General features: G+C 39.2%; 1 protein-coding gene across 1 annotated transcript in view; it reads right to left on the bottom strand.

The window, feature by feature from the left end:
- Positions 1 to 19,606, bottom strand: part of lamb1a (laminin, beta 1a) — a 100,515-nt gene that overhangs the window by 57,688 nt on the left and 23,221 nt on the right. The window contains exons 8-17 of the mRNA XM_043713615.2: positions 15,882 to 16,002; positions 13,619 to 13,807; positions 11,113 to 11,292; positions 8,268 to 8,380; positions 7,046 to 7,125; positions 6,191 to 6,326; positions 5,948 to 6,106; positions 5,727 to 5,854; positions 5,401 to 5,521; positions 4,565 to 4,766 (exon numbers count right to left, since the gene is read on the bottom strand). Coding sequence (XP_043569550.2) covers positions 4,565 to 4,766; positions 5,401 to 5,521; positions 5,727 to 5,854; positions 5,948 to 6,106; positions 6,191 to 6,326; positions 7,046 to 7,125; positions 8,268 to 8,380; positions 11,113 to 11,292; positions 13,619 to 13,807; positions 15,882 to 16,002 — 1,429 coding nt within the window. The remainder of the gene's footprint in view (positions 1 to 4,564; positions 4,767 to 5,400; positions 5,522 to 5,726; positions 5,855 to 5,947; positions 6,107 to 6,190; positions 6,327 to 7,045; positions 7,126 to 8,267; positions 8,381 to 11,112; positions 11,293 to 13,618; positions 13,808 to 15,881; positions 16,003 to 19,606) is intronic.

Raw genomic sequence — 19,606 nt, forward strand, 5'->3', positions numbered from 1 at the left:
CTTTGGGCCAAAATTCATAGTTTTACAAACACAAATGAAATCAGCATTAGAAAAACTGTTTATCAAAGTAGATTGAGATTTTTTGATAAGGTAACAGAGGATTGTGTGTAAGGAACTGGGACCTTGCATTTATGTCACACTACAAGTGACTAGACTACACACACAGAGACACACACACACACACACACACACACACAGAGACACACACACAGAGACACACACACACAGAGACACACACACACACACACACACACACACACAGACACACACACACACACACACACACACACACACAGAGACACACACACACACACACACACACACAGACACACACACAGAGCCAGGTCTAAAAGTTGGAAGTTCTACATTGGAGGAAGGCTAATTTTGACGGTATTAGGCAAGAACTTTCAAAAGCTGACTGGGGGCAAATGTTCACAGGTAAACGGACAGCTGGAAAATGGGAAGCTTTCAGAAATGAGATAATGAGAGTCCAGAGACAGTATACTCCTGTTAGGGTGAAAGGGAAGACTGGTAGGTGGAGGGAATGCTGGATGACGAGAGAAATTGAGGGTTTGGTTAAGAAAAAAACATGAAACATATGTCAGGTATCGACAAGATAGATCGAATGAATCCTAAGAAAAATAGGAGTATACATAAGAGGGAAATCAGGAGGGCAAAAAGGGGACATGAGAAAGTTCTGGCAAATGCAGTTAAGGAGAATCCAAAGAGTTTTTACAAATACATGAAGGACAAAAAAGGGTAACTAGGGAGAGAATAGGGCTCCTCAAAAATCAGCAAGGCAACCTTTGTGTGGAGCCGCAGGAGATGGGGGAGATTCTAAACGAGTATTTTGTATCAGTATTTACTGTGGACATGGAGGATATAGAATGTAGGGAAATAGATGATGACATTTTGAAAAATGCCCATATTACAGGGAAGGAAGTGCTGAATGTCTCGAAACGCATAAAAGTGGTTAAATCCCCAGGACCTGATCAGGTGTATCCTAGAACTCAGTGGGAAGCTGGGGAAGTGATTGCTGGGCCCCTTGCAGAGATATTTATATCATCGATAGTCACAGGGGGGTGCCAGAAGACTAGAGGTTGGCTAACGTGGTGCCATGTTCAAGAAAGGTGGTAAGGACAAGCCAGGGAATTATAGACCAATAAGCCTGACGTCAGTGATGAGCAAGTTGTTGGAGGGAATCCAGAGGGAAAGGATGTACATGTATTTGGAAAGGCAAGGACTGATTAGAGATAATCAACATGTCTTTGTGTGTGGGAAATCATGTCTCACAAACTTGATTGAGTTTTCTGAAGATGTAACAAAGAGGATTGATAAGGGCAGAGTGGTGGACGTGATCTATATGGACTTCAGTAAGGTGTTCAAAAAGGTTCCCCATGGGAGACTAGTTAGCAAGTTTAGATCCCACGGAATACAGGGAGAACTATCCATTTGGATACAGAACTGGCTCAAAGGTAAAAGACAGAGGGTGGTGGTGGAAGGTTGTTTTTCAGACTGGAGGCCTGTGAACAATAGAGTGCCACAAGGATCGGTGTTGGGTCCACTAATTTTCATCATTTATATAAGAGCATAAGAGATATAGTTAGTTTGCAGATGACACCAAAATTGAAGTGGTCAGCGAAGAAGGTTACCTCAGATTACAATGGGATCTTGATCAGGTGGGCCAATGGGCTGAGAAGTGGCAGATGGAGTTTGATTTAAATAAATGCGAGGTGCTGCATTTTGGGAATGCAAATTTTAGCAGGACTTATACACTTAATGATGAGGTCTTGGGGAGTGTTGCTGAACAAAGAGACCTTGGAGAGATGGTTCATAGGTCCTTGAAAGTGGAGTTGCAGGTAGATAGGATAGTGAAGGAGGAGTTTTGGTTGCTTTCCTTTATTGGTCAGAGTATTGAGTACAGGAGTTGGGAGGTCATGTTGCGGCTGTACAGGACATTGGTTAGGCCACTTTTGGAATATTGCATGCAATTCTGGTCTCCTTCCGATCGGAAAGATGTTGTGAAGCTTGAAAGGGTTCAGAAAAAATTTACAAGGATGTTGCCAGGGTTGGAGGATTTGAGCTACAGAGAGAGGCTGAATAGGTTGGGGCTGTTTTCCCTGGACGTAGGAGACTGAGGGTTGACATTATATTGGTTTACAAAATCATGAGGGGCATGGATAGGATAAATAGACAAAATGGGAACCATAAATAGACAAAGTCTCTTTCCTGGAGCGGGGAGTCCAGAACTATAGAGCATAGGTTTAGGGTGAGAGGGGAAAGATATAAAAGTGACCTAAGGGGCAATTTTTTCATGCAGAGGTGTGGTACGTGTATGGAATGAGCTGCCAGAGGAAGTGTTGGAGGCTATACAATTGCAACATTTAAAAGGCATTTGGATAGGTATATGAATAGGAAGGGTTTGGAGGGATATGGGCCAGTTGCTGGCAGGTTGGACTAGATTGGGTTGGGATATCTGGTCGGCATGGACAAGTTAGACCGAAGGGTCTGTTTCCGTGCTGTACGTTTCTATGACTCTATGACTATGGGGTGAATTTGCATTTGCAGAATTGTATTTGCAGATACATTCTATTTTTGCTCAAAAAGCAACTACCTGCAGGCAGTCAGTCCATGTGACATTTTATCAATTCCTACTTTGGAAACAGAACCAGTCTGACTCAAGGTTGGGATTAAGACAGACTCTAATCTCTCACCTTTAATGCATTGTCTGAGCTGAAATGTCACTTTTTTTAAAATTATAAAACCTTAAGTTATCTTGAGAACGTGACTTGAAAATAGTTCTGGGATTTCTACACTAATGAACCAAAACCTGCAGCCCATTCTAAAAGATGAAAGACTTAACAGCAATCTAGGTTTGTTCAATATATGATTTAATTGCATGACACTGTGATCTTTTGCTATAAATTCTGCGTCTTCTGATCGTACCGCACTAGCTACCTGATGAAGGAGCAGCACACTGAAATTTAGTACCCTGTGCTTCCAAATAAACCTGTTGGACTATAACCTGGTGCTGTGCAATTTTTGACTTTGCCCACTCCAGTCCAAACACCAGCACCTCCACATTATGTTCTTGTGTTCTAATAATTATTTGTCACTGTTTTGTATTCATTCTTTTAATTTAGTTTTACTTACCCTCTGGCAAACAATTTGAAATGCTTCTTGAAAATTTAAATCCATCCCGGACGAATAAAATCACTGATTCATTAATCTACAAAGCTCTTCAAAGCATTCCTCAAAGATCATGATCCAAAACTGTTCAACTATGCACTTTAAACAAGCATTGATAGCATGCTGATAAAACATCTGAATATTCTTTTCACTGAAAATGTCAAATTTACTGCCCTTAGTTGTCCTTCATGTATAACTTCTTGCTAAGCTTATAAATCAGTTTTATAAAATTAAAACTGCCATACCAAAGCAACTGGAACATAGAACATTACAGTGCAGTACAGGCTCCTCGATGTTGTGTCGACCTGTGAAAACAATCTGAAGCCCACCTAACCTATGCTATTCCATTCTCATCCATATGCCTATCCAATGACCACTTATATGTTTGTAAAGTTGGCAAGTCTACTAATGTTGCAAGCTGTGCATTCCATGCCCCTACTACTGAGTAAAGAAACTCACACTGACATTTGTCCTATATCTATCACCCTCTCAATTTAAAGCAATGTCCCCTCATGCTCACCATCACCATCCAAGGAAAAAGGCTCTCATTGTCCAAAATATCTAACCCTCTGATTATCTTATATGTCTCAATTAAGTCACATTTCAACCACCTTCCCTAACGAAAACAGCCTCAAGTCCCTCAGCCTTTCAGTCTAGGGCCTTCCCCTCCATACCAGGCAACAATATAGTAAAACCCCTCCGAGTAAACGTCATGACAATCCTGACCACAACTTTCCAATTAAGCTATTACACCCTTCAATACTGATTTATTTTTAAAAAGTACAAAGCCACAACAGAAGATAAATCACAAGTCTGTGTACCAGCAAAGAAATAAATTCTTCAAAAAAATACGTACTCAGCATATTGAAGTGGATGTGAAAAACTATTTTTGAAAAAAACACAGGTGTTTCAACATGGAAGGGTACAATTTTGGCACCTTTTATATTCTTATTCAAATGCTTAACTATTCCATTGTTTATGCTAACTTATCATGAGCAATTTGCAGTAATACATTCCATACTCCCTTATCCCTTAAAGAAATGTTCAAAGCCATGATCTTTTTCTTTAAGATTTCATGACCAGTCTTAAGTTTATGCCTTTTTGTTATTGATGCACTAAACAGCAGAAATAAATCTTTCACTAGTTTTTCCTCCAATCCTTCAAAGTAAAGATGTAATTAAGTCTTCAAAGTCTATGTTTCAATGTCCTTTCTAAACTGCAAATGCATTCCGACTGTGAATGAATGTTTATACCATATTTATTAAAATCTCTCTTGTTTTCAAATCTAAGTAATTACTGCTCTGGTTACCCCATATTTCTTAACTACCAGCCCACCATGATAAATATTTTGTAGAAAGAATGAAGATAAACGTACGTAAAGCTCCTTCGTGGATCATGGAAGAAATGCTAGACAGGATGCCCTTACAGACATCAGTCATTGGAGTTTTAGTAACACTTTGACTGTTCTCCAAGCAGCGGTATCGTTGGAAGGTTTCCCAGGCTTTGTTTGTGACAATCTCACTCGATTCTCCTACAGAGAATATATCCAGTGACTTGCAGTGGGGCATGAGTACAAGCTGGAAAAATATTGAATTAAGAATCAGTTCCTTTGTCAAAATCCATTCTCTTTTAGAGAAGTTCAAAGTTTTACATTTTGTGTCACTGGAGATTAAGAATTAAGAGCAATTTTACTTATCTCTGCTTTTGTACAAAGCAGAATCTAATAGAACATGCTGACTTCAGCAGGAATTTCTGATTCAATTTAGAGTGAAAAGCTGTAATCTAGGCAAACATGTTGTAAGACCTACCAGTTAATTTCACATACATCCGTAAACATTACAACCATACTGGCTTAAAGCTACAATCATAACTTGTGGCACATGTAAGTATTAAAATGGAAAAAGGGGTATTTGTACCTGGACACACCAATACATTCTCTGGATTAGTGATGCTGGAAGAGCACAGCAGTTCGGGCAGCATCCAAGGAGCAGCGAAATCGACATTTCAGGAATCCTGATGAAGGGCTTTTGCCCGAAACGTCGATTTCGCTGCTCCTTGGATGCTGCCTGAACTGCTGTGCTCTTCCAGCATCACTAACCCAGAATCTGGCTTCCAGCATCTGCAGTCATTGTTTTTACCACGCCAATACATTTATCAATTAGATTTACTGAAGTAAAATTTTAGATAATATTTATTTATAGACATACATACCGAATCTATGAGTGTGTAAGGAGTTTCCATTTCATCATCAGTTGAGTACTTTGTTAACTCTAAACGAATGGTGTAATTAAGTTCTTTCTCAAAGCATACAGGCCGAGGTAGGACCACATACCTAAAGAGGAACATTACGACCAACATTCATAGTTATCCCAATACTTTAGACTGGTGGCTTACTACAATTCACAACATTTTATTTACTTTAAGTTGGCTTTATCCTGTTACAAGTCCACTATGCTACTTCCTTCCAAATTTTGTCAAAGAATATGCAAAATCCACAACAGTTAACAAGTAAAACAATTAAGTACTTTGATTCTAACCTTGATCCTGATGGCAGAGAAAAGACTTGGTTGTCATCAGCAGGTGTAGTATTCCCACATCGACTACTGCTGTGAATTTTACCAGGACGGAACACAGTTATTTTTGCTTCTTCCCAGTTTTTTGGTAGCTGAACAGAAGGAGCACATTGCATTCATGTCAATATTACTAACAGTTCTATGAAAGTATTACAGAGACAGCTTACTGAATGAAGATTACTAACCTGAGGTTCATAGCGTATCAGCAGATCATACTCCATGGAATATGGGATGTTGTGTACATGGAATTCTAGATACGCTCCTTCAGGAGCCCTTACCAATCCAATTCCTGTCCAGGTTGGAGAATGATTTTGCGGAGACTGGCGCTGTACAATTGTCGCTTCCTGCAATGAAGAAAAGTCATCACGAGTGTTTCAAAAAGTCAGAAAGGATCTCTACACAACTGTCCCTAATCAAAGCTAACTTACAGGACCCAAGGCAGCCTCCTCTGCCTCGTATGTGTAATGATCCAGGGCAATAAAATAAAACCCAGATTCAACTTCATTGCAGCGACGTCCAACCATATGATTTTTGCACGGGCACTGGCCTGTCTCTGCAGAACAGCTGTAAAAGCAAAACCAGTATTACTTCATTGCAACCTGGAACAAGCGCATTGGGACTATGCTTAATGGGAGTATTTGGGGGCGGGGGGAAAGACAGAAGACAGCGGGGAGTACTTTCTCCTAATGGGAGTTGTAGTCTGGTTACATTTAAAATTATAATGCCTTTCCATTGGGCACTTCATTAGCAGCAGACATTAAAACAAAAGACAATTTCCCCCCCCATGAAAAGCTAACACACTTTTGTTACTATTAAACACACAAAGAAATGAGCACATACTGACATAATTTTGCTGCAACTTACATTAGGACTCATGCACAAAAATCATCATTTGAACAAAGTACAACATCAGGGCTTCTGATAAACAAAGTGGTACAACATCAAGAGTCATCATCTCCAGAATCAGATAGGCATGAGGAGAAAATTAGAGGAACTGAAAGGGCAGCAGAGAGATGATCACATTGTTAAAGAAAACTTGTTTTATAAATCATCATTTTCATACAGGTAGCTACTGGAGAAAGAATATCATTTGGGAGCATTCTTTCAATTGCTATTCAACCACGAGGCAGTTGAACGAAAAGACACTATTAGAAGCAACTCGCTGTTGCATTTATCACTACCTCCTTTCATCCAAACTGTTGTGGCATTTGAGTGTTCCCAGTTAATCAGTAATCATTTGAACATTTTTTCTGTATAATAAATGATTAAGAAGCCAGCCTTACTCATTGCTGTAGGATCCCCCCAAGTCACAGTCACAGGGGCGACACCCATCAAGATCACTGCTTAATCCCCAGTGCTGCGGCTGTAAAACAATAAATCGGTATAGTTTTAAATATCACATGACTACAGCCAAACCATTAAGAGACTAACTTAATTATGCATGGTCTTAAATCATGTGGTAAAACTAAATAGTCAGTTCATATTTTTCAACTTCAATGAAGTTTTTTTAATATAAAAATCACACTGCCACAAAAAACAAATCTGTGGACTCTGAAATAAACTAGAGAAGCTGTTTTCAGTGACAAGTAACTTAAATCCCTTGCTCGTTATTCCAAAAAGAGAGAATTAGCTCAATTTTTTTTTTAAAAAAGGGGCTGAATACTTTCACCAGCTTTGTTGAACAAACTTTATTAAGTTTTTCCCACCACATTCTGTCAATATAACTTAAGCTTCATGGAAAAATTAGGTCTCAGTTTAGATTATATTACTTACACTAGATTAGATTAGATTAGATTAGATTACTTACAGTGTGGAAACAGGCCCTTCGGCCCAACAAGTCCACACCGCCCCGCCGAAGCGCAACCCACCCATACCCCTACATTTACCCCTTACCTAACACTACGGGTAATTTAGCATGGCCAATTCACCTGACCTGCACATCTTTGGACTGTGGGAGGAAACCGGAGCACCCGGAGGAAACCCACGCAGACATGGGGAGAACGTGCAAACTCCACACAGTCAGTTGCCTGAGGCGGGAATTGAACCCGGGTCTCTGGCACTGTGAGGCAGCAGTGCTAACCACCGTGCCGCCCAGCAAGTTTAATTGCTGTTCACCTCCTAGACACAATACATTTAGGGCTGGGAAATGATGTGTTCACTTACAGGAAAGTACGCTCAGTTTATTTTGATTCTTTGAATAAAATAGGTAGGTTAAATCAAACAAGGCCTTTTTATCATTTAAGGAAACAAATTCTCTGGTTGACCTACCCAGATATCAAGAATAAATTTCTGTTAGCGCACTAAGACGAGGGCTCATATACAGAAATCAATGATGCCAGTAGAAAATAAGTATCTGACTGTAGGTTGGCAAATTTGATGCTATTTCAAAGATTTAGGATGTTAAAACTAACCATGTGTTCTTTGAAAGGTTTAAATTAAATTCAACTCAGAAACCTTGAACAATTTTCGGCATTTTGTCCAATTCTGGTTCTGTAGTTTTCTTACCAGACACTGATCACAGTTCCTTCCCGTCACTAGACGCTTACAGAAGCAATTTCCCGTTACATCATCGCATGGAGTTCCGCCTGGATGAGTTCCCAAATGGTTACAGGTACATGCTAAGGTGACCAAAATGAAATGTGTCAGCAATGCTCTGTTTTAGTGATGCAGGAATGTTTAAAATTAATTTTGGAGGTGAGTATATGGTTTGTGGGTCATAGAATTTCAACTGCTGTCTGACCGTACCACACCGTAGGAGTGAGTGATCAGAGGAAAATCCGGTAGATGTTTGAACTGGGCAGGTCATTAAATGGATCCCTAACACTTCTACCCACACATGCAGAAAGCTATTCAAAAAGAAGGCTTCTACACTCACTGTATGGCTCTGATTATAATTTTAATGTATAGAGCATATGCAATATATTCTTTCCCTAGTTTCACTGGGTTTTGAGTGGTCTATCTCTACAGGGCTATTGAAACACCCTAAGCTGAGGCAAGCCTTTTAAGTTTAAGATGTACATGGGGTCAGAATTAACATCCCCAATTCTTCCTAACTTGCAATGAGGTGGAGACAGGAGTGGTTTACATCTGCTTGTTTCATCTGTGCAGAAGTTAATTAAATTAGCAAAACTGGTTTGGTCCCAAAGATTGCCATGATATTTGAATCAAACCTCAACCTGGAAACATGCGAGTTTCCTGATTATACCTGCAAACAAATACCATAGGCTCAACAGGCTTTCCATTAACTTCTGCTGAAATTTTTTGTTTAATGTAATTCACTCATGGAATGTAAGCACTGCTGAGCCAGCATTTAGTACCCATCCCTCATCACCCTTGAGAATGTTGTGGTGAGCTGTGTGTTTGAACCACTGCAGTCCTCCTGCTGTAAGTGAATGCACAATATTGATGTGAATGCAGATGACACAAAGGTTGGAGGTACCATTGATAGCATCGAGGGCTATTGCAGGCTGCAGCGCGACATAGACAGGATGCCAAGCTGGGCTGAGAAATGGCAAATGGAGTTCAACCTGGATAAATGCGAAATGATGCATTTCAGAAGGTCAAACTTGAATGCTGAATATAGGATTAAAGACAGGATTCTTGAAAGTGTGGAGAAACAGAGGGATCTGGGCAAGTACATAGGTCCCTCAAAGTTGCCACCCAAGTGGATAGGGTTGTTAAGAAAGCATATGGTGTTTTGGCTTTGATTAACAGAGGGATCGAGTTTAAGAGCAGTGAGGTTTTACTACAGCTCTACAAGTCCCTGGTGAGACCACACTTGGAATGCTGTGTCCAGTTCTGATCACCCTACTATAGGAAAGATACAGAGGCTTTGGAGAGGGTGCAAAGGTTTACCAGGATGCTGCCTGGGCTGGAGAGCTTGCCTTATGAAGAAAGGTTGAAAAAGCTCAGACCTTTCTCTCTGGAGAGAAGGAGAAAGAGAGGAGACCTGATCTAGATGTACAAGATAATGAGAGGAATAGATAGAGTCAATAGCCAGAGATTTTTCTCCAGGGCAGGATTGACTGGTACAAGGGGGCATAGTTTTAAGATATTAGGGGAAAGGTATTAAGGAGACGTCAGAAGTAGGTTCTTTACGCAGAAAGTTGTGAATGCATGGAATGCATTGCCAGCAGTGGTGGTGGAAGCAGAGTCATTAGAGACATTTAAGCGACTGCTGGACATGTACATGGAGAGCAGTGAGTTGAGGGGTGTGTAGGTTAAGTTATTATATTTTACATTAGGATTATACCTCGACACAACATCATGGGCCAAAGGGTCTGTTCTGTGGTATACCTTTCTACATTCTATGTTCTACTGTTATGGAAGGAATTCCCAGCTTTTAATCTGGTGACACTGAATACACATTTCAAAGTCAGGATGGTGAATGGCTTGGGCAGGAACTTGCAGTTGGTGGTATTTCCACATGTTTGCAGCCCTTGCAGATGATGGTGTTGTGAATTTGGAAGAAGCGAAGAAGCCTTGATGAAACACCACAGTGCATCTTGTAGATGGTATCCTTTGCTGTTACTGTGTGACAGTGGTGATGGGAGTGAATGTTTGTGGATGTGCCTTGCCTTGGATCATGACAAGTTTTGTTTTAAGTGCTGTTGGAGCTGCACCATCCAGGCCACTGGGGAGTATTCCATCACACTCATGTCTTATGGGTGATGAAATTACTTGATGCAGAAGAATTTCTAGCCTCTGACCTGTCCTTCATATGGATAATCCCATTCATCTTTTGGTCAAAATTGAAACTTGGAAGTCATGAACAAAGTATGAGAAGTACGGTGTGTAGCACAATATCATCAGAAGGGTTCGGGATTTTCAGCTACTGCTTGAATAGAAATGTATTATACTGACAGGAGAAACTTGGATTCTGTGCTCGTAAGCCATTCAATTTATCAAAGGATATGCTATCAAAAAATTATACTGCTCGCTCCTACCCGATCACTTCCAATTTCTTTTCCAGATTCCCAGCACCTACATAGCTCTTGTAAAACATTTAAAATATTTGCGTAGTTTGTGACAAAACGTCTTAATTTAATTTCCCCACGAGAGTTATCATAGAAATTCACTGGTAGAAATTTAATTAAGTCATTTAAGTCACCAAATTTAACTAAATTTTCAATTTAGCACTTAACTTTTCATTTCTCTAAACTGATGAACAAACCATTGTATGCTGATCCAATTTCATATAAACACAATCCTACACTAAAATAGTATGATAGCTTATTCTCAATCACACCTGTAAACAGATTTCAGTGACAATACATGGGAGAAGATAAATAAAAAACATAAAACAAAGCACACAACATGTATCAATTTTCAAAAATAGTCATCCACTTACACTGGCAACCCAATGGGTCATCTGCACTTAGGCCAAAGAAACCCTCTTTGCAGAGATCACAGCGTTCACCCTCAATGTTGAGCTTACAGCGGCACTGCCCCGCAATGAGATTAGCTGTCAAATCCGTGTAGCTGTCACAGATTCCACCGTTTAATGATCCAGCAGGGTCACAGTTACAAGCTGCATTCACAATAGATTCAAGTAATTTATACATCAAGAGTACAGAAAATTGCATTTCGATTTACTTAAACAAATATGTCATCAGTTAATTATATTTTTAGCTCAAAAATTTTTTTGTTTTACCATGACCACTGTTTGCAAGAGTGAATTTGAACCAAAGGCCCATATTTATAAGTTCATATTTGGTTCAGTTGCTATGAATTGTCAGCAAAGTGATAGTTTTCTTTTTTCTTTCTTGGGATGCAGACATCGCTGGCAAAGCCAGCATTTGTTCACCATTACTCTTAGGCCTTGAGCAGAGTGGTTTGCTCGGTCATTTTAAAAGGGTCAAATGCATTATTGAACTCACATGTAGGACGGACTGGGTGGCAACGGTAGATTTCCTTTCCTGCAGGACATTAGTGAACTTAATACGTTCTTACAACAATGATTGTTTCATAGTTACCATTAAGGAGAAATAACTTTATGTTCTATTTTAACTGCTGTGGTGGACTTAAAGCTGGGTCTCTGGAGAAAGGCCAGTCAGCCTTGACAGGCCTCTTCACCACTCAGTAAAATCATGAATGATCTGATCGCAGCCTCAGCTCCACATTTCCTGCTATCCCCAAAAACATTTCATTCCTAGATTATCAAAAACCTATCTAGTTTTGCCAATACCTTGTATAACTGAAATATATCCTCTCTAAACAACAACATTCTATTAACTGTCCGAACGACTTAGAGTCAGAGTTGTCCATCACAGAGACAAGACTCTTCAGTTCAATTCGTCCATGCCAACCAAATATCCTAAATTAATCTAGTGCCATTTCCCAACATTTGGCCCATATTCTTCTAAACCATTCTTACTCATGAACCCAGCCAGATGATCTTTAAACGTTGTAATTGTTGTATCTGGACACTAAACAATTGCAATCAATGTATTAGGACATCCAGATCACTCTGCATCTTAAAACTGTGCAATGTCTCACCATTTAGACAACTTTGTGAAAACACATTCAGCCAAAATGGACAGTCACATTTTCCCAGATTATACTTCCCAGGCCTTGACCCATTCTCATAACGTACCTATATCTTGTAGCCTCATCTCCCCCTCACAACATAATTTTCTATCTTTGTCGCTTCAGCAAATTTACCAACCATACTTTCATACCTGCATCCAAGTCATTTATACAAATTGTAATATGTTGAGACTTTGCACTGATTCCTATAACATACCAGTCGTTACATTTTGCCAATCAGAAAATGACTAATCCTGCCTTTGTTTTCCTGTTAGCTAACTAATCTCCTAACCATATCAATAGGTTAGCTCCTCACAAAGTCAGATGACAGAAATCACAAGCTTTTGGAGTGTAGCCCCTTTGTCAGGTGAGAGAAGCACACAGAGCACAGTATTTATAGGCAGAGAGATCAAAAGATCATACAAATGGTGTGAGTGGAGTGTTAAATAAGAAGTCTCTGCAGGTGATCAAAAATGTCAGATGGTGTGAGTAAAGTGTCTACAGCTGAATACCAAGTGAAGGTATGGTTATGATCTCTCTACTTTAATTAGTTTCTACAGTTTTGGATTACTGTGGTTATTTTGGTTAGGCCCACCGCATGTGAACCTTATACCTATCATGTTATTCCAGTCATTTGGTTTAACTTCAGCACCATCTTATTTTTAAATTTTTTGTAATCATCTCTCTGTCTCATTTAATCAGATTATAGGTCATCCTTTCACTTGTTATTCAGCTGTAGACACTTTACTCACACGTCTGACACTTTTGATCACCTACAGAGATGTATTACTCGGCACTCCACTTGCACCATTTGTATGATCTTTCGATCTCTCGGCCTATAAATTCTGGGTCTGTGCGCTTCTCTCTCACTTCACCTGACAAAGAGCTACATTCTGAAAGCTTGTGATTTCAAATAAATCTGTTGGACTATAACGGGTGTTGTGTGTTTTCTAACTTTGAACTAGGGTGGACAACACCAACACCTCCACATCTTAACCCCTCACACCAGCTCAATGACATTTACAAGACTCGTGACATTAACATGACATCAGCATCTCATCCAGTCCTAATTGTAACAAATATGTGCTTCTTATCACATTGCAAATTTGTTTGTATCTAGATAATTTTGAATTAAGAGTAGGCTATTTCAAATTTCTTCAGTTCAAAAGTAACACTGAATTTTTTTTAAAGAAAGCTGAACAAAGAAAGTAAACACCTTGAAGCATGTCCCATTCCAAACTCTTAAAATGCCCTCAAAGAAAAGATCAAACAGATCAATGTCAACCACTCCTTTCACAGATCCTGGCATATCAAATAACAGAACTTACGTTCACAGATGTCACTGGCACGAATACTTCGTTCTGGATGCTGGTAGTAGAAAGGTTTACATTGTTCACAGTGTTGTCCCATTGTATTATTCCGACAGCCATCACAAACACCACCACTAACGTTACCAGATGCTATATACACAGCCATGTCAAAGTGACATTTATCAGCATGCCCGTTGCAGCTACATCCTGAAATTGAAAACACAAAGCACAAGCTTGACTTCTCATCTAAGTAGTTGGTGGGCCTCTGGCAGTTATTCAGTGCCAGCACACTTGCTTGAGAAGTTTGTTGCCCTAAAAAAATACACAGCTGACAAGGACACACAGATTTACAAGTGAGTTGAAAGAAATGTTTTGGTCTGATCACACTTTTTTGAAACATCTTAAAACATTGTATTCTGTTAAAGGGTGAGACATTCAACCAGGATTTGGCAGCTTGAATGCTATTCCATTACAGATCATTGTAAAAGTGGTTTTACCGAGAATGGGTGACTCTAGCTGGAATTTAACAGCCATATTTTACAACGCATACACCAGTTGGAGAGGGTGTGGTTGGTTTAAGTGAAAGAGGGACATCAAAACACTTAAATAACTTTCAACATTTACCAACAGTGAAAAAATAGCCAAACATTCTTGCTCCACAAAATACATTTGTTGCTCATAGCGTGTTTTAGTAATTTTTCTATTCTCTTTATGTGAGATCTACTGAGAGAGGCACCTTCACGCTCTGGTATGCCACTGATGTAACGTTCATTACTCTGCAAGTCTCAACAGCAGATACCATCAAGTTATGGAAGTAAAAGATCAAAGTCCACTGCAGACTTTGAAAGAAAGTCCCAATCATGGTTGCTGGTCAGCAATTAGGTGCAGGGACTAAATGCAACAAAGCATTGCACCAGTTTACTTCAAAATTGTAAAATTCCATCGTTCACAAGAAATTTTGAAGAGACAATTATATTAGAAACTTTGAGAACGCTCATGAGCTGTATTCTGAAATAGCCTATTTCTGAGAGAAAAATGTCATAAATCTAAGCAAAATACTGTAGATGCTGGAAATCCAAAATAAAAACAGAAAATGCTGGAGAAACTCAGCAAGTCAGGAAGCATCCATCACTGTGGAGAGGGAAACAATTAATGCTTCAAGTTAGATAGGACTCTTTTTCAGTAAATACATAAATCTGTTTGAGATAATTGTATTTTAAGGGGAATAAGGTGAGTGAATAATGTGGCTGGCTAATTGCCAACATCTAGGAAATAATGAGAAACTGCTTGTTTTTGATAAGATTATTGTTTATGAATTCGGTCTAAGAGCTGAATGTTGTGAGCAATATATTTATTTGAAGTGTCAAAGATGCCCAACGTAGTGAATTCCATCAACTGAAATATTCACACAATAACTAAAACTGACTGATAATAAAATATGGTTATGTGAGAGCATCCATTTGATCGAATATCTAAAGTGAACTTATTTCTGAATCTCTGGGGATGCTCCAGTAAGTTCACAAGGCCCACAAAGAGACAGTCCTGACTGCAGGTACACATGGCTACCCCTTTGACTAGAAGAAAGTGAGAGGAGTTAAAAGAGGAGCTGTTCAGGGTGAGGACGAAGTCAGCCAGGCAGAGGAACATCCGCAGTTCTTTTGGTTTTTATGCAAGTTAAAATATGTCCACAAAAAGAATGAAGTTTGAACACTACTTTATTCAAGGTATTTGTGGAAGCTAAACTGCAATTGTTGTGCTGCTTTATCTTTTCAAATCAATCTTGTAGCCAAAATTTGATTACTCATGTTGTCATTAAGAATCGAATAAAGTGCTTATACTGCAATGTATTTCTGTGCATTCTGATTAAAGAAATGAATGGGAATTTATTGAACCTCAGATGTGAAATAGAATGGTAAAAATGATCATATATGTGGGATAGTGTTTCTTAATTGTGGGCTGTGGTTTAGATCACAAAAGGATGTTAGTCCCACAGAACCAAACCACAATAGGAAGAATGTTTGCGTCTTCCTTCAGCAATCTACAGGCAAGGTAGTTGATTACAACCAACTCTACTGTCACTTCACTTGAGGGTGAACTCCTGAGATTGACCCCAAGCCTTTTGGTCTGTACTCAGTGGCTAATATTGCTGAGTTATGTGGACACGCTGCCTTTTTTTTTTATTTTAATGATAAAGAAGGCTACAAGTATATGCTGCATGTAAAAAGGAAGTCCCAGAACAAAAGCATTCATCAACTTGCAAATATTTTGATGTGTGACCCACTTTGGCATGCATTGCTGTTGCGTCCTTCAGCAGGTTTCCAAGGCGCATTATGGTGGAAGTCCTGACATAGCTCACAGTTTAACCCCTTGGTGTTGTGACGACATACACACCGACCATGCACCTGGGAAACAAAATTGAATTGATCGCTTTATGAACTGTTACTTCAAATGACACTTCAGCAACATAAACATTGTGAACATGGCCAAGAACATCCACACTCACTTGACTTAAACACAAGGTAACCACAAAGCCAATAATACACTAGATTTCCTGACTGAAAAAAATACTTGCAGCAACATACTCTGAAAGATGTGCTATGGAATCTCTTGGATGCCCCAATGCATCAATTAGACAGGCTCTGTCCAGGAAATCGAAATTTCCAATGGTCAATTACCTGGTGTCTAAAACCCTCTGGAAATACCTTTATTATGGACCAAGCCAGACCCTCTCAAAATATTTCAAGAAAGCAGCCCAGACCCTAACTTTGCTCGTTGTTTTAAACAGGTGTAATGCAGATATTCCAGGAAAGATGCAGCTGGTCAAACCACTTAGTTTTAAACAAAACAGAATTTATTTACAAGATTACCAAGAACACAAACAAGAGAGAACAGAATACCGAATAACTTAATCCATCCGAAAACCCAATAGACTATCCCCACTTAATGATGCTGTTCCAAATACTTGCTACAATCCCCATAAACACCCCTTGGCACAACAGGGAAAATCAAACACAGGCTTTTAGATGGAAGAAGGCAGAGAGAGAGTACCAGCCTGGACCTGCTCCTTTGGGTCCAGCAGCTTCAAAACTCTATTGCTTGCTAATGAAACTATAATCAACTATAATTTAGGGCTAGCTATAATCAAACTAGCCCTAAAACCCTTCAACTTAAGACTTTTTGGAGGCTGTATCTTTTACAACCTCTGAAGAAAAAGTCAAGGACACCATAACCTTATTAAAGATGCAGCATCACATCCTCAACTCTAACAAAGAGTTTGAGTTTTCAGAGGAATTTTGCTTACTTACCCAAATAATTCCAAAATAATAATAATATCCAGGAAGATTGTATTGTAAAATGTCAGAGGGATTCAAACCTGTTCCAAGAAAGAGAATTCTTACCATGAAATATGCAAAAGTTCTCTACTATCTGAGATTCTCTTGTATTGTAGAGTTGTTTGTAGCATACTTTTAACCTCAAGTATTATACCACTTGGACCATGATATCACACTGCTGTTGGCTGTAGACAGTGTTTCTACAGTCACAGTATATGATCTGATAATATCATAGAATATAAACTGTTTATCTGTAAAGCAACAGGTCACTTTCAGAAAAAGTAGGACATCATACCAGAGCATCAACTCATCAAATAGATGCTCACAAGAAATTCATCAGATAAAGCAGACAACAGAAAAATCAACAGAAGGAAACATTTATGCTAATTAATATCTCATTCATTTTAAACTTGATACTGAGGCAATTGTCACTATAGTATTGGACCATATACCATGGCTGAGCTCACTGAATTATGTCAGTTAAAGATTCAGAATGTGACACAGTTTGGTGATCAAATAGTTTTAAATCTGATGTCAAGTGCTGAAGTGATTCAGAAGACAAGTTTGAATAGGTAACTTAGTTTCCTTCACAGAAAGAGAAACTGCTGGAGAAGCTCAGTAGGTCTGGCAGTAGGAAGCGTCACTTGACCCAAAACTTTAACTCTGATTTCTCTCCATAGATGCTGCAAGACCTGCTGAGCTTCTCCAGCAATTTGTATTGGTTTCTAATTTACCGTATCCGCAGTTCTTTTGGTTTTTAAACTTAATTTCTTTTGCATCCTAGGAGGAATCCTCAATACCAGTGAGAGATATCATGTCAAGCAAGAAGCAATCCTCAAACAGTACAACTGATACACTGAATCGGTTGGCTGGATGGCTAGTTTGTGATGCAGAGTGATGCCAATAGTGTAGGTTCAATTTCTACACTGGCTGAGGTTACTACGAAATCCTCTTCATGGTTAAGCAGTCACCAATTGTCTCCCTCTGTCACACAGCCTTCTGGTCCTCAGACTAATGTGACTTTACCTTTATCTCAGTCTTTGTAACTACGGTGATTATATCAGTATAATGTCTATAAGCTGTTAACATGCAATAAACTACTTCTCTTTTAGGAGTCTAAGAGAGAGATTAAGAGGTCTCCCTCAACCACAGTAAACTAAACATGACCTTATCATGAAGGTGGATGGTGGCACCAAATCCACTTTATGCAGAGCAGTAATACACAGGAGCCCCTACAACACTGATCAGTGGTTCAGATTGCTCATAATACAACCACAACATCCACCTACCTGCCATTCTTCTACCCCCAACTATTTACATGCCACCCTATCCCTTCATCCACTTATCTCTGACGCTATTTCCTCACCTACCTACCTTACATATGTTCCTTCTCTCCATAGGTTTTAATGAGACTTTGTGATATTTAAATTCTTCATTTACTGGAATACAGCACTGTAAAACAAAAGGGATGTGGCTGACCTCCCACACAGATACTAAACTAAAAAGGGTTCAACTGAACTGAAGGCACATTGCACATTCGCAAAATGTCCAGCATTGGAACTCAGGCCAAGAAATATAGAGAGTGGTGTGACAACTACAGATCATAATGTCTGATCCTTATGGACATGCTGAAATGTTAATTGCAGTTTTTAAAAAAGGAGATACAGCCAAAGGATGACTGTGATACCACCTGTATGGAAAGAAACCCAGAAATATCACACCTGAAGGTGCCAAGGAAGTTTCAAAAAGGAGAAATGCACTGCAAGCTAAAATATAATTTTGACTACCTCAGACAGTGCACACAATGGTAGAAAAGACAGCATTTGGGTGAGAGACATGTTCGCATCTTCCCCCTTGAATAATACAAGAGACAAAACAAGTTTCAGCCCTGGTCTGTTTTTGTTAGTATGCAGAAGTTCTTGCTTGTGCTGGCCTATGTAGCCAATAAACTCACTCTTTCATTAACACAAGAATATCTGGGTGTATGGGCCCTTGTAAAACAAATGCATTTGAACTGGGAGAAAGGTACCTCCACAAGGGGAGGGATCCTTTACTCCAATCCAAGGAGATAGGTGAATAAAGAAGGAGAGCCAGTTCAGCCTTCCAAACTCAGGAGCTCGACAATTGTGGGCACCCCAACTGGAACTCAAATAAGCTGGTGAGCCTGAAAATTAGTTGTAACAGGGGACAAAAGGGTAAGAAAGTAGGTGTGGGAACACCACAATCTGGAAACTATTTGGGCCATTATTTTACTTACTATAATCATTAGGTTTCTAAACAAATGCTGTTTAGACTCACATGGGAACAGTTAGAGCAACAAAAGTTCAAAATTCTTACAGCTCTCTCAGTTAAGAGCACCATAAATATTAAACTACTTACCCTCTGCATGGATCAAAATCAAACTGCTAACCTCTATATACACACGCACACTTTTAATAGGCCCAATAGTTAAATTAAAAACAAAATTAAAAATTACTTCTGAATCTTTGGGGAATAACATATTAGGAACAATATGCATTTCTGTACATTTCCTATTTTCCTATTTCACCTGCAATCATACTGTGGAAGAGGGGACGTGCAGTTCATTAGTCAAAGTTGGAATGATAAGCATTACCAACAATTATTTTGCCTGAAAACTGAATGAGTGTGTATTCAATGAAACATTTCAGTAATA

Source organism: Chiloscyllium plagiosum, unplaced genomic scaffold (assembly GCF_037043375.1).
Source record: "Chiloscyllium plagiosum isolate Xiang-an unplaced genomic scaffold, Cpla_swu_hap1 HiC_scaffold_23, whole genome shotgun sequence".
Classification (NCBI taxonomy): Eukaryota; Metazoa; Chordata; class Chondrichthyes; order Orectolobiformes; family Hemiscylliidae; genus Chiloscyllium; species Chiloscyllium plagiosum.